The 25,495-nt window shown below is 31.3% G+C and overlaps 1 protein-coding gene across 1 annotated transcript; it reads left to right on the top strand.

Annotated features, from left to right (window-relative positions):
- The first annotated feature begins 9,283 nt into the window (after positions 1-9,283).
- Positions 9,284-25,129, top strand: LOC122523423 (osteocalcin 2-like). The gene is made up of 6 exons (XM_043645153.1): positions 9,284-9,664; positions 13,452-13,553; positions 16,372-16,617; positions 18,617-18,871; positions 22,396-22,548; positions 24,146-25,129. Exons 1-6 carry the CDS (start codon positions 9,569-9,571, stop codon positions 24,209-24,211), a joined length of 918 nt encoding a protein of 305 aa, XP_043501088.1. The 5' UTR covers positions 9,284-9,568; the 3' UTR covers positions 24,212-25,129.
- The last annotated feature ends 366 nt before the right edge of the window (positions 25,130-25,495 follow it).

The following is a 25,495-nucleotide window of genomic DNA, read 5'->3' as shown; positions in this document are numbered from 1 at the left end:
AGACCGTCAAGAATGACTTTTTTATGGTATTGATGTTTTCAAGGACAAGAACTTATTTAGAAGATCGCACGCATTCTTTCTTAAAGTTTCGTTTTGTGCACACAACATTCTTTAAAACCTATCCCACGTTTCATTGTATATTTTGTATTTAGGTACGTGTACCTATACTTTTTAACAAGGCTGATCACGCGTATTACACCGATCCTGGCATTGGAATCATCGATTTCGAAACTTTCAATTACTTTTCTTTATAGATTCTCGTTGCATTCCCATCAACTTCAATTACGTATATGCATTTGCTATGTTTTTTTTTTCTACTATGATCGATCGATCATGTTTATCATAATTGAACAAAATTATGAACGTTTATGATTATGTTAATGACGATGGAATCGAATTATTCATATTTTTTTTTTTATAATGCGTAATATAATATTATGTATCTTATAAACTTAAGCTTTCTATCAATAAACGACAAAAGATATAACAATCAAAAAATCACGATATATATTATAATAAAAAAAATATCTATGAGAATTAAAGATCTTACGTAAGATCGAAGAACTCGAAATAATGTTTACACGCATGCTTAATATATTTCATAATTATGGACATTTTAATCGAACGAGATTCGTTTATTTATTCAAGAACACAAAACTTTCGCTTTTCGTTTCAGCTTTTTATTTTTGTCAAACGAGAGAGGCATTTCGTCGACCTTCCTAAAAAAAGAAAAATAATTCCCACGTTATTTCTCATATATCTTTTCTTTTAAAGGATTAAATGAAAATCGTATTACCAGTTTTTTCTCATCTCTTTTAAAATATATAAAATCAGATAGATGGACGTACGAGTTTGTTAACAAACAAACGAAAAAAGAACGTACGCATACATATTCCAATAGTTTTTTTGTCAAACTTTTAATCCAGATTAAAAGTATTTAACCGAGTTAATGAGAGTATTTGCAAATACGTGTGTGCGTTGAATGTGAACGGGTGTAAGGTGTGTATATGTGTATGCGTTTAATTTTCTTAAGTTCGTGCGCGTCCGGACGCGTTCGAGATATCGTGCGTTACGGTATCGAGTTTGTTAACTTGTAAAAATGTATGCACTAAACAAAACTCTATAAACATACGTTACGGAGATGCTCCGACGAGCAAAGTAAAACAGGGGCAGGGAGAGAAAATATGAATAAATGCAAACGTGCGTCGAGACTTTCCATTGCGCAAATGTTCGCCAGTACTAACTGGACTCCCGTACTATTTGTTTCTGTGTGTATATGTATGTGTGTGTGTGCGTATGTGCATATTTTTTATTTTTTGACAAGTTTCACCCGATCGATTTGTTAGAAAAAAAAAGAAAAAGACACAAAAGAAAGAAGAAGAAAAAAAAAAAGATAGAAAAAAACATTTCTCTGTTATCTGTCGCGTTGCATATAATTTTCGCAATCATTATTATACTTTCTATCACTGTCTCTCCATCTGAAGATGGAACACCTGCATAGGTAAATAAATCAAAACGATCACATTCACCATTTTACGATAACGTATTTTTATACCTGGTTTAGATACTTTATTTTTTTTAGAATTCGTACGATCTATTAATAAAATAAGGAAAAGGTTGTGAGAAGGAACATATGTATAAAAAAAAAAAAACAACGTTGTCGTTAATAACCAATGCAAAAACTGGTTTTCGTAATATTCATGCAGGTGAACCTATGCAATGACGTTCATTAAATGTTGATTTTTCTGTCCCTCTCTCTCTCTCTCTTTTTCTTTTTCCTCGACACATGCAAAATATATGTATATTCACCTTTCAATCTCTCGGGGTATTAGCAATTGTTACAACATTTATTAACCTAAGTGGAGAAAAAGAAAAGAAATTCTCGTTAAATATAAAACAACAAAATCTTAGGTCTATTGAGTTCGGAAGACACCTTTGACATTAACGATTAATTATTTGTCATTAAACGTGTATCAGGAATATAACTGTAATCATAATTATATAGGGTGATTGGAAATAACTATGACAATAATGCTTCGAAATACTACTACTATTACTCGTTCAATAAAGGTGTCTCCGTCTGGTGAACGTTCACTAAAGTCATAAGTTTCTACTACTAATACTACTGTTACTGTTACTATTTTTATTTCTACTTCTACTTCTACTTCTGTTGCTGCTGCTGCTGCTGTTGTTGCTGATCTAGGACTCGGACTTTCAAGTTCTCAACGTCCGGTTGTACAGTCGGTAAAATCGTGACCACGTTAAAAAATTCTTCCTAGAAAAAGGGTTTTTCCTGTAGGGGAAAAAAAAAAAAAAACAAAAAAGAGAAAAAAAATATAATTCATCCTACAATTATCCAATCGAATTCATTCCCTTTCTATTTCTTTCACTTTCCTCTTTTTTTTTTTTCCCTTTCGTCAGAGTCGAAGAATTTCCAAGCAAATCGATAATTTTAATCGTAATTTTTTTTTTAAAGGAATGTATTATATATATATAGATATATAAAAAAAAGAATACTAATCGTCCAATCGATCTCGAATACAATATCGATCGATGCGATCCTTGTTTCTTTTGTATGTTGCATATTATGCAAAACAAGCAAGGTTAACAACATAATTTTGCGTTAAAGATAAATCTAGAAAGAATAAAATGAAAATTTCAATGTTACTTAATTACATCTATATTACTCTTTATATAAATTGTTTTCTTTCTTTTTCCCATAGATATTATATGCAAAACTTTTCATTATCCTCGCTACGCAGATATTATCACAGTCGAGTAACTTTTCTCTCTTTTTTTTTTCTTCTCTAAATTACATCTATGGATTATTTTAACGATTAAACAAAACTATTTATTAACTTTTCACGACCTTTAAAGAAATTTGATGCAATTATCGTCGTTAAAAGAAGTACGACGTTTTAATAAAGACGTTTTTATTTACGTCACTATGCTTTAAATAGCAATCTTTCATAGTTGTATGATACAAAAAAGGCTTTCGCCAAAGTGTTCGCAAACACGTACCACGAATACCACCATAATTTATCGTTGTGTGTCAGTAATGAATATATTTATGCGTTTAATATTTAACACAAATGGTGGGTGTTAGGTAGGTGGATGACGTTCATACATTTTTTTAATGATTATCGTTCATCGACACGTTCGAACAGCAACAACAGTATCTCGAAAAGATTATCTACTAAATTTATGCACGATTTAAATACAATCGTATATAATCTAATCTAACCGAATAGATGGATTATGACTCAGCCAACCTTTTGCAATGATTACGTTTTAGAAAAGGATAAATAAAAAAAGAATAAAAAGTATATAAGAAATCCTTGGGCCCCTTTAATACGAACACTAAACAATTTCGAAAATGATTTTAAATTCTCGTCGTTAAGAAGCGTGAAACCTATTTTGAATTATCCGTATCTAATATAAAAATCGATACTAAATCTTCGAGCATATTCGATTACGTATTAAATCTTATTTCTTTTAATCTAATGCTAAATATTTCCGATGATTTCTACGGTAATAACAGTCTATAATAATACATTAATTCATATCGAAGATACTATTCATTTATATTTGTATTCTTCACAGGTGTTATCCAATCAATTTGAATAGAAACTTAGTTAGTCAACGAGGAATATTATTACATACCCCACGCAGTTACGGAAATCAGGATACGGAAAACGTTTAATCGTGTATTTTATATGCTCGTACATTTACGTATTTAAAATGTATGTAACTACGATCATTGACTGTTTCTTTTCTATCACACTGTATAATATACTTTATTCTTATTATTCATAATATATATATATTAAAGTAATTATATAATCAATTCCTGTAATTCGTTCCTATAATTCTGAGCAATACAAATTTCTTTCATTTGTATATAAAGCTTATTCAATTTATTATACATGTAATCACGATCAAATTAGAGATACTGATATTTTCTAAAAATAAATATAGGAAGACTACATTATTGAGAGAGAGAGAGAGAGAGGGAGAAAGAAGGAAAGAAATTTCAATTAGATTTGTTTTTATTTGATAACATAACTCCGTCAACGATTTAACCTGATTACGACTAACGATGATCGAACATACACGTTTGAATTTCCTTTAAGATAATTCTCTCTCATACCGGAACGAAACGCATGTCTCGTAATGTTGTCGTCTTTGCTTTGGCATTAATCAATACACGTTACGTGAATCTAAGATCGGTTATGCGAACAGATAAGAAATCAATGATCAGGATGTATGGTGTATGATACATGTACAGAGAGAAATGAAAAATAAATAATAAGAACATCGCGGCTTGCTTTCCTTTTTAATTTTTTTTTTTTATATATATATACGAGTTTACGTAAGCTTCGTTTAAGATATAATTACTATATTTTTTTAAAAACGAACATGTTCACAAAAAAATATATATATCTTTTATATAAGAACAATGAATTATTAATGCACGTAATTTTCATGCAACTAGGTCGTTTGATTCTTAAACAATGGCTGTTTTCTATGTGAATTCGTATCATACGAAACGTAGAACTAATAAGAAAATCAAACAAAAACAGAATTTACCTTTAAATAATTTTGTTTTACGAGATAAACTTATTTTATCATGTATAAATACAAATGAATGAAATAATCAAACACAAATATTGTTTATTGACAGTAAACATATATTTTAAAAAAAACACATGTTACTCGGTAAAATTGTCTCCAATACACGTTTTCTCTAATTCTTTGAGATATTCCCTACGAATTGTCGATGAAAGTGCATTATAAAGCGAGTGGTGTGAATGTATCGGGTTAGTTATGTAAAGTCGAAAGTTCTCATCGGAAATACGCCAAGTATGTCCAAGTTTCTACGTTAAATTTTGGTCCATAATGCGAATTTATCATTAAGAAGATAAAATGAAGAAAAAAAAAAAAAGGAAAAGATACGTGTAATTGTTCGATACTAGGAAATATTTGCTTTGTATACTTTTAATGAAGAGTATTATATCACAGGGACTAGTTTATATTCACATGTAAAATAAATTTCAGATAAGTATCTGAAATTATCTTGTAAATGTATGTACGTTAGATATAAAAACGTACGACGACGTGTGCGCGTACACGCATAGATCATTTTAAACGACGAGAAAGATAATGAAAAGAAAATTAATGTCCTCATTTTCTTCGTTCCTTTTTTCTCTCTCTCTCTTTCTCTTTTGTTATAAAGTATAAAGAAGAGAGAGAGATAGACAAAAGAAAATAATTATACTAACTGACGTTTGAATTTGCTGTTGCTGCTGCTGCTGTTGCTGCTGTTGACGAGTTGCAAGCGGAAACGTCGAAATAAGAAATAATAATAATAATGAAAAGAAAAAGAAAAGAAAGAAAAATCTAAAGTATAAAAATAAGATCGCGGACATATTTGATTATTCGCACGATTGCATGCAAAAGGTGGATCGTTGATTTTGAATTTTTCACGTGGAACGAAATGAATTTTCATCAGTATTATGAAATGTGCCATTTCATTGGCACAGAAATATAAAATTAATATTACTTTTTATCCCTTGCAAAAAATAATTAAAATATTATTACAAAATTGATCAGCATTATAATATAAATGTGCTATAGCTAATTTTATCAAATATATATGAGTACATTAATATTTTATTTTTTTATAGTAATTATAAAAGCACAAAAAATACTGTTCATGTATCTTATGACAGGAAAATGATTATTACTTATAATCGTCGTTCTTTTTAATCTTTATCTGACACCATGATTAAGAATATTCTCAACTGGTACGACAAAAAACTTTTTCCTGTCCAAACGTACTTAATACATTTTTTTATTTTCTTTATTTTTTATAATAAAATATTTCGATCTTGTTATAGCAGATCTTTTTTTTATATTAATATAAGTATATTATATATATGTATATACATATATATATATATAAGCTATGCTCCTTGGTGAAAGCAAACGAAAGTATACTTTGCTACGATGTTTATTACGTCATATTCCTATCCGAAGAAGATACTAACAAGAATTTAGTTTGATTTCGTTGATTGTAATTACTGTGAATTTATGTTACGAGTATATGGGCACGTACTGTCATATATATAAAAAGATTCTTTGCATGTTCGAATGATTCGATCATTAACCATGGAGAATAACTATGCAAAACATGAGACTCTTAAAAACGTACTGTTTAGAAAACCAGTTATTTATATCCATCATGAAAACAAATCTTACCGAGTTTGGTACTTTTAATGGATGGATCAACAAATCTTGAAAAAAAGAAAAATATAAAATTCTAACTTATCCTTATTATTCTCATTTTATTTTATTTTAATCACGTAGCAAACTTCAAAAATAATATTACTTTTTATAGGAACATATGTGGAATTTTATATCGATCATTTTCTTCAACTTTTTGTTATCTTTTAACCTACTCACGAACGTGTATAATATATTCTATTAAAGGGATCAAACCTTATGAAACATTTATGTTACGTGTCGCAAACTTATCACGTGTATTCATTTTTGTATATGATTTTAATGTTGCTGCTATCCGAATTAACTTTCAACTTTTCTAGAATATATTGCCACATTTTTCATATTTTTATGATGATCGATTCTCTCCATGCTCCAACGAACGGGTCAATTATTTAACGTAGTAATTGGTCACGCGTATTGATTATTATTCGATAGATTTTCGTATAAATAATTTGGACACAATATGTAGGAATAATTAAAAATTTTCTCACTCGAAGATCTCACTCGATTTTCTAACCATGGAAAATATTTGTTTGTTTGTTATTTCTATTTTTTTTTCAAGATCTTTCTTAATTCATCCGATTGTGAGATATTCGTCAAGCCATGTAAGTTCACGTCGTAGTTACCAATTATATTCGCCTGACAAAAATTCTCATCGTTGAAATCTTTTTTAAGACGAGTGTTAGATCAAGCATGAAAATGATCGAGGAGTGAAATCTTGAATGAATAACTTTTAACTTTCGAACCTTTGCTTTCGTTCCTGTCTTTTAAACGAGAATAAACTGTACATCAAATTGAACAATACACATTATATATATATGTACGAGTATATATTATTTTCACGTTTCAGGAGTTTAAAAAAAAAAAGAAAAGAAAAGAAAATATAGATAAAATAAGAAACAGAATAAACACAACCGTAAAACATTGTATCCTATAAAAAAGAGCAAAATTAGAAAAAAATTAAAAAAAAAAGGTCAGAATGTTTGCTAATGGTTGAAAAAAAAAAAAAAGAAATCCTTTTTTCCTTCAAAGTACACAATTATTGATGAAATAATATTGATGAAATGGGTAAGATCATAGGTTCATTTTACATAGGAGAATAGATGTATCTTTTTTCATAGGTGGATCTCTCATTGAAATGAGGGTCCTTCGACGATCGAGTGGATCGTTTATCGATGTGTTCTTGGGATCCCTTCTTTAGGATCACCATTGAAGTAGCGGAGAGAAAGAGTAAAAAGAGAAAGAGAAAGAGACAGCAAGTTACAGAGTTAAGTGTAGCGTGGAGGTGGTGCCAGGCTCCTCCTTCTAATAAAAGCCGCTCACTAAGCGCCAGTAAACAGACAGTCAGAGAAAAGTCGACGAGAACGGGGCTGTCGGGAGAGCTCCTTTAGGGACATTCGATTAATTCCTTTTATAGTTCTTTTTTTTACAATATTCCAAAGTTTTCTTTCAATTAGATATATATTTTTTCTGTTCCACAACGTGACACCGCATTCGTAAACGAATTTAAATAATATATATTTAGGTATACAAATAATAAAATGTCCATTGAAATTTGATATGTATATATATATATATATGTTGTGTTTGTGGTGAATTCTGAACGTGGCTTTTATCGAAATTATTATTTTTGTCGTATAAATTATTGTTTCTCTTTCAATACCTGTGCTGAAACTTCTCCCCCACCTGTTTACCACTACCACCACCCACCACCACTACCACCACCACTGCTACTAACTTCCCTCCCTCCCCTACCTACACCACAAAGTGTACGAAAATTAGGAAAATTCGTAGATCGCGCGAGTGTGAATTCCTGTGAGATGAAATTTCGATATATTTACTTTCTTTTCTTTTGTTCGTTGTTTTAAAAGAAACGGAAAAAAAAAAAAATAAAAAGAAAGAAAAATCTTCGTTGAATTTTGATCACGAGTTTAATCGAGACACACGTGTCAGGTGACAGAAATAAACGATTGGGGAAAATGGAAATGATTGGAAAGTTATTCGGAAGAAAATATTTTACATAGGGAAGTGAAATCTTTAGTGAAAGATCTTAAAGGAAATCGATCAGAAAGGAAAATCGTGATTAAACGTATGCGATTTCGTACGATAATTTCACTCTCGTGTTTGATAGAAAACTATATAATATAATAATAATAATAATAATAATAATAATGAACAAATTTTATTTTTCTTACGTTAGTTTCGTATTTTGAAGTTTTGATAGATTCAAATTGTTGTTGTTGTTGTTGGATGATTAAAATGTCCGTCAAATGAAATGACCTCGAGACTGAATAAAATAACGCAATAGCTCGTCATCCTCGAGTAGAAAACGTGTGCATTGAATTCGTGCATTGAATCTAATGTGACAGCAATCGTCAAAGTCATTTTTATTTCCTAAACGTCATTCTATTTTACCGACCATTAGTTATTAACAAGTATCGAATATTCATTCTACTTTATAATTGGAATAATAATCAATTACAATATAATGTTAACAATGTTAATCTTTGCTTTACCGGTTACTTCAGTAATGAGTCGTTAAAAAAGAAAATTTCCAATTTACTATGCCACGTAATTTCAATAATAATAATAAAAAAAATCAAACGTTCGAATAACGAAAAAGTAATTTAGGAAAAAAACGAATTTAAGTATTTTATTTTGTATTTTGTTTGTTTAAATAAACACGTTGTTTCTACGTTGTCGTTGAAAACTCTCTTGCGATGAAGATGGGAACGGAATCATCGGACTTTCATTCGGTCGAAAGTGATAGTCTTGGAGCTGAACACTATGCTCGAGAAAAGAGAGCCTTTCCTCGGGTTCTCCTCCTCCTCCTCCTTCTACCATCACCGTTACCATCACCGTTACCACTACCACCTTTCTTCCTATCGATCTTCCGAGCTACTTCACCTGTATCTTACTTTACATTCCTTTCAATTCGTTTCCGGTCTTCACTAATGGGTTCTAAGCATGATATCGTTATTATAACATGTTCAACATGCATGACCTTCGAATAAGCAGACGAAGAAAAATCTAAACTTCTTCATAATCATCATCATCATCATCATTATCATCATCATCATCATGATTAGCATCATCATCAATAATTAACAACGTCACAACAAATATTCTTTTTTTATTTGTCCAAAAATACGAAAGTTATTCTCTGTCGTTTGCAGCCAAATCTTGTGACGATTATTAAGAAAAAGAAAAAAGAAAAAAAAGGAAGAAGAAGAAGAAGAAGAAGAAAAAAGCAACGAAAACAAGAAATAAAGAAAGAAGAAACATGAGGTGTACAACGGTGACTCTGGTGGCTACGATCAGCGTTTTCGCATTGGTCAACTCATATCCTGTGCCACAAGAAAGAGGGTTTCGATCAGAGGTAAGTGAATGGAACACAAATTCGAACATTCTTTTTTCTCCCCTCTCTCTTTTCTTTAACTCTGTTTCTTTATCTTTCTCTTTCTCTTGTATATATAAATATATATATATATTATTATAATAATAATAATTAAATAATGTTAGGCGAGCTTTCTAAACATTATTCCAACTAATACGGTGTAAGAATGCAATTGGAAGCAATGCGAATAATGAATTATACAAAAGAAAAATAATAGAAGAAGTAGAAAATAAAATAGAATAAGAAAATTTAAACTACGACTGGATTCGTTAAACTGAATATCATTTTAAATCAGTAGGAAACAACTTCGCGTATCTAATTTTTATAGACTCGAGACCGTTCTATATACCCTGTGTACGATAAATTATCGGTAATTATGAAATAATTTATTATAACAAAAAGTAAATGAAAATATGAATGGCAACGTTATTAGTGTTCTATTTTAAATAACTAAATAAAATCTAATTATTTCACGAACATTGCCAAATTACGTAACTTATAAGAGGTATTATGACAACTTTCACTGTGTCACTGGGTCATTTTATCCTTTATGGAAAACTGGTCCGCCTTTTGTCTCTCGACACATTCAAGCTTGGAGAAAGTTAAATTTCTACGATATACATTAACTCATGTCTGTATATATATAAGCATATAGTGAACATATGTGAGTCACAGGAGTATTCTTTCACGTTCCCAACTGTAAATTTAAAATAATTGATATTTCCTTGTAAATGATTAATCATCAAAATTTCTATACGCGTAAACATATTTTTAAATTATTAAAATTTCATTGCAGAAGAATATTTTATCTTTTCTTAGATAAATATATGTAATTTTATCTAAACGATGACACAATTTGGATTAACAAGATTATTTGCAACTACGTAAGATAGAATAAAAATACAAAACGAATATTTTTGTATTAGAAAAAAGTATTTGATTGTTTTAAATCGACAGTTACGAATACTTCTGTTACTCTTGTTCATAAATTAATATTGTGTATATGTATATATGTATATAAGAAAAATATTACAAATGGTTTTGATTGTCTTAGGTATTGTCATAAATCGATTGCAACGATCGAGTTATTAATTGTATATTTTTTTTACTTACACAAACGCGATTACTTTCGCCTTCTGTCTGGTGAAAACAAAGATCTTTCTAAAGAGAAAGAAAGAGAAAGATCTCTCTTTCTTTCTCGGAAGAAGGAAAGAAAAGAAAACAAAAATTCAGTTTGAAAAAAGAAAGAAAAAAAAAAAGCAAAAAAGAGAACATAGAAATGGACGTAGACGTTCTCGTTGATATTTGACTAGAAATTATGAAAATCTCGTTGGCATGTAAACGTCAACGTTTGACTTTATCTATCTACAGCAAAAGAGGAAAGAAAGATCGAGCCACGACTCGTTGAAAGTTTTACTTCCCCCACGTGACGAAACGAAGTCAGTCACGTAGAAAATTCAAGTTGTCCGTTAAAAAATTATCCAGTTAAAAAGCCGAAATAATCGCGAGACTGTTGCGAGAGAGAAGAAAATCAACTGCTGCTGGCCCCGTTCGAATGATCGATTAAAATCCTTGATAAAAATCGTAACACCTATATACGGTGTCTTCGTAAAAAGGTGCAATACATCGAACAATTTAAACGATCGGATTTATTACATAGATCGATAATTGTTGTATCAAATTACATCTGAAAAGTTGAAAATAATTTGATCAATCTTCTTCGATGATACGATCAAAATGTAATATTGTTTTATACCTTTTTGCAAGAAATCTTTGTTTCAAATCTTCAAGGTATGAGGTAATTTGGATAAATCATACTTTCAATATATTTAGAAAGATTCAATCTAGCATAATAATAATCCTCATGTAATAGAAAAATTCAAAAGACAACATTTTAACTACTATATTGTAATAGATTAATTATATAATCATTTAAAGATATTGCACGTTTTTGTTAAGACCCGTATACATGTGTCATTCATTTAACAAATCGATTAATTCCATACAACAAAAAGTAAATAAAATGAATTTATTATTAGAAACGGTTGTATCAATTTTTGCTATTTATTAGTGTTGATTACCAATGAAAAAAAAAAAAAAAAGAAAAAGGTTAAACTACGTTAGTAATCAAATATTAATCTCAAGGATTTCATCTTTTTCTACTCGTGATTTGTATCTCCTAAAATCAAAATAGTAAAAAAAAAGAAATTAGCAAAGCAAAGATGTAAACATTTTTAAAGAAGAATTTAATATGGATTTATAAAAATATCCTTATAAATATATGAATAGATAAAAATAAGCAGAGAGAGAGAAAGAAAGAGAATATGCGGTCCAAAAAACGAAATCGCGGGCATCCGAGGCCATCGTGGCTGACTTCTCCTCTCTCGTCTTTTTCAGTTCCGACACTTTCACTGGCCGCGAACGCTACAAACTCAGCGGACACTTTCTTCGAGCTCGATCGATGTCCAATGGAAAGTGCAGCCTTAACATACACGTAAACTCACGCATACACGTTAAAAGATCTACGAGATTCTCACGTGAGAATCTTAAAAAAATTAATAACTAATAATTTGCTTCCGTATCTTTCTCATTTATCTTGTTTCAATGACGCATACATTTGTTTCGAATTTTATAGAAAATATATATATAAGAGTATATATATATATTTATTATTTTACTCTCGAATAAGATTCATATTATTTAGCGATAATTATGAATCATTTTGAGAAAGAATCTTTACAAATTTTTCATCGACGCGTCGAATTTTAATTCCTATCATTTAACATCTCGTTGAAATATTTCAAAATGAATTGAGTCAACGTTTTAAGATGTTATTAGACATTATTAACGACTTCAAATTAACATCATCTTAATAATTGATGAATTATTATCTCCATGAAGTTTGATAGAAGATATTTGATAGACCGTTTTACGATTTGTGCATAAATTATAGTTCAACTTGACGAGATAAACTAATTGTAAAATATCTCACAAGCTTGAATGGAAAAGATATCAACGATTTAATAAAATGTTAGGACTTACTATTCTTCTTAGAAATGGATTTGACGAAGATATGGAATGCTTAAAAGAACACGAAAGAGGTTTGAGGGAAAGTTAAATGTGCTGTAGGTAGGTTGAGCAACGTCATCGCACAATGTCCACGTAGTAACACGTGTAACTCGATCTAAATTTTATCGAATATTTTATATTTCACGTTAGAGATATAAAAACAAATTGAAAAAATACGCGAATCGATTCTAAAAATATATATATTTGTGTGATTGAATTAATTAAACTAATCATACGTTGTTTCAAATTGCAGTCGTGATCAAATACATTGTATGTTTAACCTTCGTTATAAAATATTCTTGATCACACGTTTTAATTGATCAAGAATACTCGAAGAAGGAAAGAGAAAGAGAGAGAGAGAGAGAGAAAAACCAGAAAATGAGAATAATTAAATATCGATGTTAGTAATCTCTAGCAAGTTTTTTCTTGAGCTTGTAAATGCATTATGGTTAATTCCTGTACATGTTTGCTTCCATTTAAGCAAATAAATTGCTGACTCAAGTATTTATACACTTCTATGATAGTAATACGAATGATTTAGCATTATTATATCGATGCTAGACGTTTTACAAAAATAAACAGAGAAAAGAGACGGGATTCGATAATTGTTCGAATTATAATTTGTCAGAAAAATATGTGCATAATATAAAAGAAAAAAAAAAAAATAGAAAGAAAAGGGGCCAAACGAAACTTTTTTCAGGCTCTCGAACGGTTGTTAATGATCGAAGGGGACAAGGAAGCTGCACTGAGGAATAAAAGGACGATCGGTATTCTCCGTCAACTGTTTCCAGATATTACCCAGGTATAACAAACAAACAAACAACAAATAAAAGAAATCAAGAAAATCAAGCTGACGAGAGTTGAGAAGAAAACTAATGAATTATTTTAAACGATCGATCAAAGTAAACTACAACGTGTAAGTTGTTTAGTTAGAAATAGATTGAAATTGTAATCCTCGGTAAGATTGCAAGGTTTCGATTATCTTCTAAAAGATCCTTTCAAAATCTGAACGGATTTGAACGGTCACCTTTCAATTGGAATTCCTGCCGAGAAAGTAATTCGTTCGTTCGTTCGTTTGTTCCTCTATTTATTAATCCACTCTAAACGCAATTTGTTGCTGACTCGAAAATTTATTACGAAAGAGGAGATCATCAATCGGACAAAATTTGTTCGGTTATATTTATCTTTCGTATACGAATAAATATGGAAGAATAATGAATAATCTTTCCTGTTAGAAAAGTCTTAGCAATCCGATGATTTCCAGGTGTTTAGAACGCGATTTCATCGATCGAACGAGAGACTATTAGTCATTACCCAATTTTGAAATGAATTTCTCTATGTTTTGTACACTCCGTTAGATATCTCCTCGTAGTGAAATAAGACGGGCATGACAATAACAATTTACCACGGTGTGTTTCCTTTTTTATATGCCGGCCGAGGCTTTTGCGACAGGAATCGATTTGGTAACGATTTCGTTGCAGAAGACCAGATCGTTAATGTCTACTTATGTATTCCGAGATCGTTCAATATTATTTCAAAATCTATCCTCGCATTGATCCTTTTTGGAAATCGATCCTTTAGAGAAGAGGAGTGTTTCAAAGAAAAAGATGGAGAAAAATAATTGTTCCTTCATCGGAACATAATTATAATATCAATGAGAGAGAATGAACAGAAATCAATGAGAAGATTCCTTTTCTTTTTTTCCTTCCGGTTAAGTGATGTTGTTTTCTAGATGATCGATAATAAGGTGAACACTATAGTCGCGGAAATCTTCCGCGTCCTTGGCCCGATCGTGCTAAGAAACGTCCTTGGCAATAATAATAGTGGAAGTGGTGGAGGTGACAGTACTGGAAGAGCAAACGACGATGGCTTAACCATAATGATAGAATCACCTTTCGAAGACAACCCGGAGGACAAGGATAATGGTAATGGTACTCGCGTTGATTCGATCAATTCAAACGGTTCCAGTGTTTCGATTTCTCAAACTACCTTTCCAACGGAGGAGGATAAAAATAACAAAGCACCTAGCACTACTACTATTGCGACTACTATTACAACTACTACTCCTACTCCGAGTAGTCTCGCTACATCTACTTGCAACACCATCGAATCAACGACAACCGAGAATGCAGGAACAACCGAAAATCCAACAACCGATCTCAATACTTCGGTGCTGTGATCGTTTAACACAAAGCTCGGTAAAATAATAGACGATTATTCCGATCGGAACAGGTGTTTTGTAGCTGTGTTATCTCAAACCTCGCTCTTCTTCTTCTTCTTCTTCTTCTTCTCCTACTATTACTATTGCTACTATTTTGTCTGCTGATTATTATCTCGTAGAAAGATGACCGCACGAAAAGGACTATTGCGGAGATTCTTCAATTTTCGATATTTTCTCATCACCCTGTTTGTCTGTATTTTTTTTCATTTTCGTTTGTTCTCTGTTTATCGTGCTAACTCATACTCCATATTTACGTTCCTTTTCATGGGACGATCAGGTGTTTCAGATGAAAAATTCCTTGGACGATTTTTTACCGCGCTCGAAAGACAGCTGCGGTTTTCAAATATTCTCAATACCTTTATGGGATTGTTCGCTCTCTCTCTCTCTCTTTCTTTCTCTCTTTTTTTTGTAAAAAATATCTGTGTTCTTGCGAAGATTTTATTGTTACTAATAAAAAAAAAGATGACGAAGAAATAAAAGGGATGGAGAGAAAAAAACCAAACGATCGATAAAACTTGATCGTGATAAAACAAACAGTATGATCAGCTTAATGATTAGTTACATATAAGTGTGTATAATAATTCATAAGTATGCGAGGAACGTAATTCATCATCAATAGGAATAGTAGAAAAAAAAAAAATCATTGAATAAATTTTGCCTTTATATAAGTTAACATTCAGCACTTGCAAATGTTTGATTGATCGATTTATTAATATGATCATTTTATTTATACCATGCCACCCTATTTCAAAACATTATGCTTGAGCGTTAAATTGTTTGCTTTTTCGACTAATCGTTACTAAACTTCCTGTAGTCAAAGAATCAACCTTCTCGAGCATTTCTCTTTCATTCGTTTGAGATAAGGGGAACTTAAATAGTCATTAAAAGTCAAAAAAAACATGAGAAGCATCTTATGTTAGCCAATCACTGAATAATTTAATATGACGAAATAAAATCAGTTATATAACGTAAAGTAACTTAACAAGTGTAAAATCAGAAAGATTTTTCTGTCCTTGATGATAATTAATTAATGAGATTCTAATAGTATTTCTCGATTTATTTCGATTACTTTTATAAACCAAACACAAAATGATTTTTTTCAAGACTTATTTTATACGAAAATATATTCATGACTTGCTCGACAACGATATTCTTTGACACTTGAAAGTTTCTTATGTTTACAGGATTATAATTCTGTTTCCTATTAAAGATCTTCTGTCTTTTTCTTTTTTTTTTTTTTTAATGAAAGAATGATTCAAGGTGGACTACACATTAGCAATCATTTTACTATTGTTGTTTTTGCATATGTGTATGCTTTGAGACTGCACTTATATAAAAAGAAAGAAATGATACGCATTTGAAAGACGTGGAATATTTATGTGGAATTGTTTGCTTCTAGGACGTGAATCCTGAGGCGGAGAATCGGGTAAACGAGGTTGGGTCTGAGTCACAGAACAACGAGGTACGCGTGCAATTTGCTGACGAACAATCGGCGAACGAGGCGGTGCCAAATTTAACACCTTTGGAAGACGTCGAAAGCAGTGACGATGAGAACAGAAATAAAAGGTTCTTGAACTTTGGATTTGGGGGGAGTTCGGGTGGCAGCGGAGCAGGCTCGGGCAACTTCCTTTTTGATATAATCAGGGTAAGTTAGTGTCTCTATTGTTACAAAATATGTTTCTCTATCTATCCTAACGATCAAACATTGAAAAATCTATATTTTCTTACCATTTTCACATCTATTATCCTATACGGAACAAAAAACATATTTTATACACATCATTTTATATTCCTTGTTGTCTGGTACAGTTAATCGGTTTGGCAAAACAATTATCTCAATGATGTATCTTTTTTTATAATAAACCAAATCGGTTAACTGGATTGAAACGAGAAGAAATAAACTATGATTGATACCTTATTATTCATAATGAAATAAATTATCTCCATTATTTTAATAATATTAATATTGTATACGTTGTGTAATAACATAATGATTATATACATTTATGTATTATAAGATATATATAGTATAATGCAAATGTGTGTATATTAAAAGAAATTTCGTTTCGTATAGGCTCGGTAAAAAAAAGAAAAAATATCATGAAAAATATGTTTGTGTTAATTAATAAGATAATTATATTTAAAATAAGACGAGGCGTTTCGTATCAGGATTTTCTTCGAAGCATATATATCGTTGTTGGCTAGTTGAAATATAATATAGTAAGAGAGTGGAGCGTTTTATACGGAAAACGACAAGGGCGTTTAATGCTGAGACGGTAGTGAAAGTATCATCGAATTGCTAGGCCGTGTCTAGCTCCTATTCCAAGGTTCCTGACCTAGGAACGGCCTTAGCTCACTCGAAGATCGCCGTGCACGGAATTTCACAATGCTGCGGTTAATGGAGCCGCTATAAACGCGAGTCCTTTTCGTTCGATTAAATTTCACCAAAACTTCATCATTTAATTTTACTTTACCAAAAAAAAAAAAAAATACCAATTCTCTGTTGCAGATCATAAATAATAATATATGTTAAGTAGGGAACGAGTTATGAACGAGATCACCAATAAAACAAGTCGCGTATAATCGATCGATCTAATTTACAAGACGAAATGTGAATTAAAGTAAAATAATGTGCATGGTTTTCATGCGTGATAGAAGTGAAACTACTCGTATTATCATATGGAAAATAATCAATTGATTCGTATACAGTGAGTTTCCCTTAAAATCGTACACCGTTACGTTTATCTAATTTTTACTTGAAAATTATTGATATAACGTTTTTAGGATGAAGAAATTTTATCTGATATTTTAATAGATGAAAATTTTCAAAATTCAAACTTATCGCTGATCAGGAACCTTAAAAAGAAATATATTTTATTTTATTAGTGCATTAGAATATTGAAATAATCGTTAATTAATCGAAAAAAGTGTGTATTGTAATTTAGAAGCACTGAGTATATGGTCGGAGCACCGTCTTCCTCGAAAATCACCTTTAGACTGGCACGTTGTCCTCAATCAAAGTTCTTTAATTAAATTTTGTTTATATGACTTGTTTTCGTTTTTATTGCCTAAGGCTTCGTATATATAACGGGTATAACATTCGGAATCTAAATAAAATTCAAGATTATACTTTTTTTTTATTTTAACGTCCTATTTATGTGTAATGCAACATTAATATAAAACAACTTAAACAACTTTTTAACAAGTTAAAAAGTTTCACTTCCAAAAACAAAACAAAAATAACAAGAAAATAAACTAAACATAATTTTGAATCGTCGAGGTACTGATACACATTTGATCTTGTAAATTAGAATAAAGATCGATTTTACAAATACTATTAGAAAACAAATTGCCCACGCAGGGTTCTCTTCGTTTAAGATGTTTTTTTCAGCGATAAGAAAAATAAAACAAAAAAAAAAAGGAATCGTTCAAACGACAAACGAAACGAAACGAAGCAAAGGGGTGATAAAAAAGAAAGTAAAGCGTGAAGAGAGCACGCTCTCTGATGTAGGGGGAAATAAAAATAAGGACGAAGATCAGGATGGCTGGATTGATATGTAGTTTCAGGGATGACAAAAAAAGGATGAAATATGAGGGGAAAATAAAAAGGATTGACGAATTTTCTCGTATCTGTTCTCGTGTAGCAAGCAGCCGACGGGGCGGCAAGAGCGGCGGGCACGGTTTACCGCGTGGTCGCCGGCACTCAGAGCCTAGGGCTCGGTCTTAGTGCTTCGCGAGACGTCGCTGCCGCCGCCCCAGCTGCTGCTTCTGCTGCATCATCATCATCGTCATCACCATCATCATCTTCTTCTTCCTCGACCCCTGGCGCATCTTCCTCGATGGCCGATGCATCCTCGACAGCCGCCCCTCAGTCTGCAGCCGGCACTCAACCACCATCGGTACGAGACCATCATCTCTCTCAACATCCTTCCAACCATATTGCCTACGGCCATTTTTAATTTCACTAATCATTTACTTACTCACTCACTCACTCACTCACTCACGTTGCAATGCATCGATTACGGTTTTTATAATATTTTATAATTATTTCTAAATATTTTTTCATCCCTATACGTTTACTCGATTTTCCATTTTTCTCACGCGGACAACAATATTTTGAGTGATATACTTGTAACGAACGAATTTTATTCTTTATCGGTTTTTACTAATGTTATTTATTTTTTTGTTCCTTGTTGTAACAGTAATCGATACATTTAATATTTTTGATATAGATTGATTTTGAATTTACTGAAATGATGCAATAATGAAAAATAATTTATAGTATCGATATGAAACATCGTGATACAATATCGATTATACAATTTTTTTTCTTTTAATTTTTATGAGTATTTCAAAAACCGTAATCGATTTTATAACTGTTTTCAACCCCTGATTTACACGCATACTTTCTTTCTCTCTCTCTCACTCTCTCTTTCTCTTTCTCTCTATATTTCTCTCTTTTATAATTTTTTTTTTATCTGTTACTATCTTTCATCTTTTTCTATCTCTTGTTTGTGTGTGTGTTTAATGCTAATACCTTTTAATCTCTGCACACTATCATAGAAAACTTACTATTGTACGATAAATAATAACGGAACAAGTATTATTTCGATGAAGTATAATTTTCATTTTAGAAAAATTATAGAATTTTGTATATACATTTGATTTTTTTGTTCTATCTTAAAATTTAAACAGATTAACATAAACGATCTTATACTCTTACGATATAATTCGATAATTTTAGAATTTCGTCTGTTAATTTGAAAGAAAAAAAAAAGAAAAAAATATTCGCCAATTACGTATTCCTTATTTGTAAAAGATAATTACTCGGTTGAATAATCAAAGAAATAATTAAACCGCCTTTTAACTTGTGGAGTTAATAACAACGTCGATTTACTGGCAATATAAAATGAGATTATAAAAGAACTTACGATAGATCTTCCTGTCTGACTTTCGAACCGCAAAACGTGAACTACCAATACTATCGTATCTCGGGTGTATATATGTACATTGTATATGTATATATGCACTAAATACGCAGGCACGCATGCATATACATAACACACTTTGCTTGTTGATGGTTCGAGCGTTTTTAAGTTTTCGCACTTTCTATCGTCGACTTAACATCGCTCATATGGTTTATACATTATCGGTTATGAGAGCCTTTTCCCTTGGCTAAACTCTATCGTCTTTTTTCCCCTTTCACCGTTTATCTTTATTTATCTCTATTATTTCTTTCTCTACCTTCATCTCTCTCTTTCTTTGTGTTACTCGTCTACTTGTGTATCTCTCTATCTTCCTCTAATTCTACCCTTTTTTTTTTCTATTTATCTTTCTTTCTATTACAAACGAATTACGTATCAAGATAACAAAGTATTTTATATTTTACACGATTATTATTATTAATAGAATATCTATATAATTATATTAGCATTTTTTTTTTTAAATAATACTATATTTTTTAAAAATCTTGACACGTGACTAGAAACGTTTGTGTCTTACGTTAATCTTTCGAATCTTTACAAATTTCTAACATTATTTATCTTTCTCTTTTTCTTTTTCTTTCTTTCTTTCTCTCTCTGTCTTTTTCTAGATATTTCTATTTCTTTGTTCCCTTACATAATGTCAAACTATACAGCGTTTGATATCCACGATATATTCACCTTCGTGCTTTCTTTCTCTATCGTTAAAATCGTACTACTCCTGGGTCCTTCATTCTTCGCTCGAATCCATTCCAAGAATTCATGACCCGTCCGTTCCACCCCGGCCACAACGGTCCCGACGCAATCAACCGACGATCACCGACTAAAAAAGGCAAATTGTTTTTTTGCCCAAACCGACTGGCCAATGGACGTTAAACCTCGTCTCCTCGTATTATACGTGGAGTTTGTATTCTTATATTTCTCTTTTTTTTTCTTTTTATTTTATCTTCCAATGCAAATATTAATCGCGACTCACGTTAATTATAGATGATTATTAATTATCGATTAATTGTATTATTTATTTTCATAGTATTAGCGATCTCGTTTTAATCTTGCACCTGTAATCCTAATTTTCTTCTTTAGCAGCGTAGTTGTTGTTGTTGTTGTTGTTGTTGTTGTTGTTGTAATTTATTCTTTTAATTATTTTTGTTTGTTTAACGTAGTCCTAGCACGAGCAACGAGCAAACGAGACAAGCCAAGATTGGTCTTGTAATATATTACTGGATTGATATCAAACGCTTTGATCTTTCTTTCAAAGACCAATCACGAAATTGGTTGAATCGTTTGCTCGTTGCTCTACCATCACGTAGCCAAGTAGTTTTATCGTAATATCCGTTGTAAATCCGTTGTAAATATCAGCTCATGACGTACGTTCTCCGAGTAATGGTTTTCCCTTTTTTTCTTAGTCTTTTTTTTTTATTCGTTTCATTATTTTTACACAATTATCACTAATATGTAATATACTTTGATATCATTTTTTATCAACTCCTTTCAAAATTGACGAGAACTTACGTCATTGACCACTTTTCAACGGATATTTCATTCAGTACATACATCGTAGTCATCGTAATTATCACCTTCATTATCATCATCATCATCATCATCATAGCCATTATTATGATCATTATAATTAATTTTCTTTGTATCTCACCCTGCGTCGATATTCACTTACACGCCTCGTAGATTTACCAATATCACGAAACCATTATTAGAGTTGTTGTTATCGTAGCACGTAAGAAATCTTAATTAGCAATATCGAATGGATATTTATGAAGTGTGATTGAAATACAAAAATTAGGTATAAGCATCGTTTGAAAGAGAGAAAGAGCACAACGTAGTGTCGGGAGCGCTGGAGCTGGACGTGGAGCTGCAACACATTGTAATTATGTCCTAACAAAGCAAAGCAAACAAAGTAATGTAACGTAAAGTAAAACTAGCGAGAAAAGAAAAAACGAAAGAAGATGATATCGAACGTGATTTTCTCTATCTTTCTCTATTTATCTATCTATCTGTCTATCATCTATCCATCTTATCTATCTGTCTGTCTGTCTTTCCTTTTTTCTCTTTAAATATATTTTACTTTTTTCTCTTTGATTGATTTATTTCTTCATTTTTTTCTTCTATTTTTCCTCAATTTTATTTATACTTTGTTTAAACGAATAAAAACTTTTTTCTATTAAGGGCCTCGTACACTTTGAAACATATTGCGTTACGTGCACGTATACTATATTTCGTAATGCATGTTGCATTTTTTATGTGGTTTAATGTTAGAAGCAACTTGTATTTATGTCAAAATTAAAACGCATATGTTTCAATGTGTATAGGTTGTTCCTTCAATATACGTTTCTATTTTTCTGTTAGATGTTTCTTACTCTGTTCACTCTCTCAGCATGAATATTATTAATTCATTTATTTTATCATTAAATCAAATCTCCTTTCAGATGGTAGCAGGAAGCGCTAGTCAAAGTAATGCGTCAGGTGATGCTTCTGCTGGAAGGGCGGACGGTACGCAGGAAGCTATACCTGGACCAATCACCAGGCTCTTTGTTATTGCCAATAGAGGAATTTCGAATCTTCTTCAAGATCTTATACTCGTAAGTAGAAAAAAGAAAAAGAAAAAATATCAAATAAAATGACCAAATTATTATTCTATAAATTTGAAAACGAACGAACGTTAACGTTTCGACAAATTTCGATTATTTCCTGATATAATAAATAATTGTTTCTTTTATACGTTCGAAGTAATTTCGAATATACAAGAATTTAAAAAGTTATCATAAAATAAGAAATTGATTTTACGATTGGAATTATTTACGGACGAAGGAACATTCTAACGATTGTTATCGAATACAATCACCGAGCCGAGACACGTTCGATCATACAAAAATTCGCGTCTCTTTCTGTCTGCTTATTCGTTTCTCTCTCTCTCTCTCTCTCTTTCTTTTTTTCTTTAATCACGTTGACGCATACAAAGAAATTAGAAAGTAATCGAAGATCATTTACCTTTTCTCCTTCAATCAATCAAACTTATACTTCAAATAAAACTATTTGAAGTTCGATAGTTCGTAATTTGAATAAAAATGAATAAAAATAAATAAGAAACACGAGAGCCCGATATAGCAGACCTATCAATTTAATATGGCCGTTCTATGATCAAATGTAATGTTTCATTATATACCAAATGATTGCGTGATATTACTACCCAAGTAGCCGATACGTTTCTAAACGTTGAACTTTGAGCTTTGAATGAAACAAGTTTGTACACCCAGTAAACCTCCTTCGGGCAACAATCTTTGCAAGGACATTAGATTGGACGGAAGAAAGGAAGATAGAAAGATAAAAGATAAAATAGAGAGGGAAGGACTTTAAACTCTTATGTAGTAATGTCGTAAAAGGGTTCGATTAATTCAAATCGGATGACTAATAATTTTCTTTTTTATGATAAACGTATGTATCATTTGACAAATCAGAAAGTTAAAAATCAAATCTAACGTCCAAAGTCGAAATGATTTCTTTCGCACCAATGCGAATAGGAACGAACGAACGAACGGCTACTACACTTCGTTCCAGATATATAAACCGGGCTATTACGCAAGCGGCCCGTGTCAGGATCGATGGAAAGCAAAAATGTAAGCGCGACTTTCTCTATGAAATAGCTCCTCCGTTCGTTTGCCACCGTCTTTTACTTGTATTGACTTATGCAAGAAGTAAATCCACTTCGACTATTAACACGCGAGATCGCTAGGGGCACACGCACTCGAAGAATTATTTATTAATATTGTCTCGTTTCTACGAATCCGATGACCAACAAAAAAGAAAAACAAATATAACGGAATTTTGATTTGTCAAATGATACATTCTTCTTATCGAGGAAAGAAAAAGAAAATCTCGAGAAATCAACCGATTCTTTCTTTCTCTCTCTTTTTATCAACGAACCCTTTCTAATAGTCGACTTATGTTAGTATCCTACGTAATAATTATAAACGTTCGATATTATCGTAGAAATGTTTCCTTACAGATCTTTTTACCGTTCGAAATACATTAAGAAAAATTTAAGAATAATAATTCGTAGCAAAAGAAGAAAAGGAAAGAAACGAAATATCGTAGAAAAATATATTGAAATTTTTGTAATAAATAAAATTTAACGATACGTATATCAAAAAAATAATCAACGTAATTTTCATATTTCAGCGCTTGGCTGCTACGAGCGAACGTATCGTCAACTTCAAGGCACGATTGATCACCTCGATTATCTAGGATCATGCAAGAAGTAGGATACAGATCTATAAAAAAACATCGTGAGAGTCTTCGTGATTAAATTACGTAGCACTAATCGCGATTGAAGAAAGCCAACCCTGCCGGAGGACCACGGGGTACGACGTCGACAACATTATCGACATATATCCTTTCTCTCTCTCTCTTTCTCTCTTTCTTTTTCTATTTCTTTTACTGAATCTTTATTTTTTTATCTACGATCTTTTTAGATTTTCTACACGTCGAATGTTGTCCCCTTGTCCCTGAGATCCAAAAAAAAAAAAGAAAGATAAAACAACGAATTCTCATCGATCATTGCTCAGAATGTGTCCATATTTTTTCTCTCTCTCTCTCTCTCTTTTCTTTTCTTAATTATTAATTATTAATTTCTTTTAATTTAATCTTCAACTCCTCCCCTCTCTATTTCTATATTTTCGTCTACTTAATTATTCCTTAGATGATTGAAAAAAAAGGAAAAAAAAAAAGAATAATAAACGTAGATCCCTACTTCGATCTAGAAGAAAAAACACAAACAATTTCTTGAAAGAACGCATCTTATACAAAGATCATTCAAAAATAGAACAGTTTGAGAAGAATCTTACAAGATGCGCATCTTTCGACGATCGATGAGAGAGAAACACTGAGTTGCACTTATGTAATGTTGTTTTGCAAAGTTTTGTACATAGACCTGTGCCTCATACCCCATGCCCTGCCCTATTTTTCTAAGAACACGTTCTACAGTGTCAAACACTGATTGTTTTTTTTTTTCTTTCATTTTTCCCTTCTTTTTCTTGTTTTAATTATAATTATCAACTAAAAATATATTTGCGGTGAAATGCAAGTCTATCTTTTGTTCGTTCCATCGAGCAGAGATTTTCTTTTTCTTTTGTTCAAAACAAATTTTAGATGAATAGAGTAAAACAAAAATATTAGAGCGTTATAAATTGCGCTGTGAAAATAATAATAATAATAGTTGAAAGGTTTAGGATACTTTTTTGTTCTCTTTTTATATCTCTTTCTATCTTTTTTGTTCTCTCTCTCTCTCTTTCTTTCTTATTTTTATTTCGATGATTATTCCTACGAGTAAATTTGTGTCATTTGGAACAATAGAAAAGAACCTAGTTAAATTGATCAGATGATTGATTGATTTTCAATACTAATTTGAGATAATACATTATTTCAAAGGTTTCCTTATCTAACTCTTCGTTTGCAAATTAATTCAATTGCATATACAGTGAGTCCCAGAAGTATCCATACGTGCTCCTATTGTAAATTAAAAATTAATTG

Source organism: Polistes fuscatus, unplaced genomic scaffold (genome assembly GCF_010416935.1).
Source record: "Polistes fuscatus isolate 324 unplaced genomic scaffold, CU_Pfus_HIC Scaffold6, whole genome shotgun sequence".
Lineage (NCBI taxonomy): Eukaryota > Metazoa > Arthropoda > Insecta > Hymenoptera > Vespidae > Polistes > Polistes fuscatus.
Note: the sequence above shows the minus strand (reverse complement) of the source record. Positions and strands in the feature narration are given on the sequence as shown.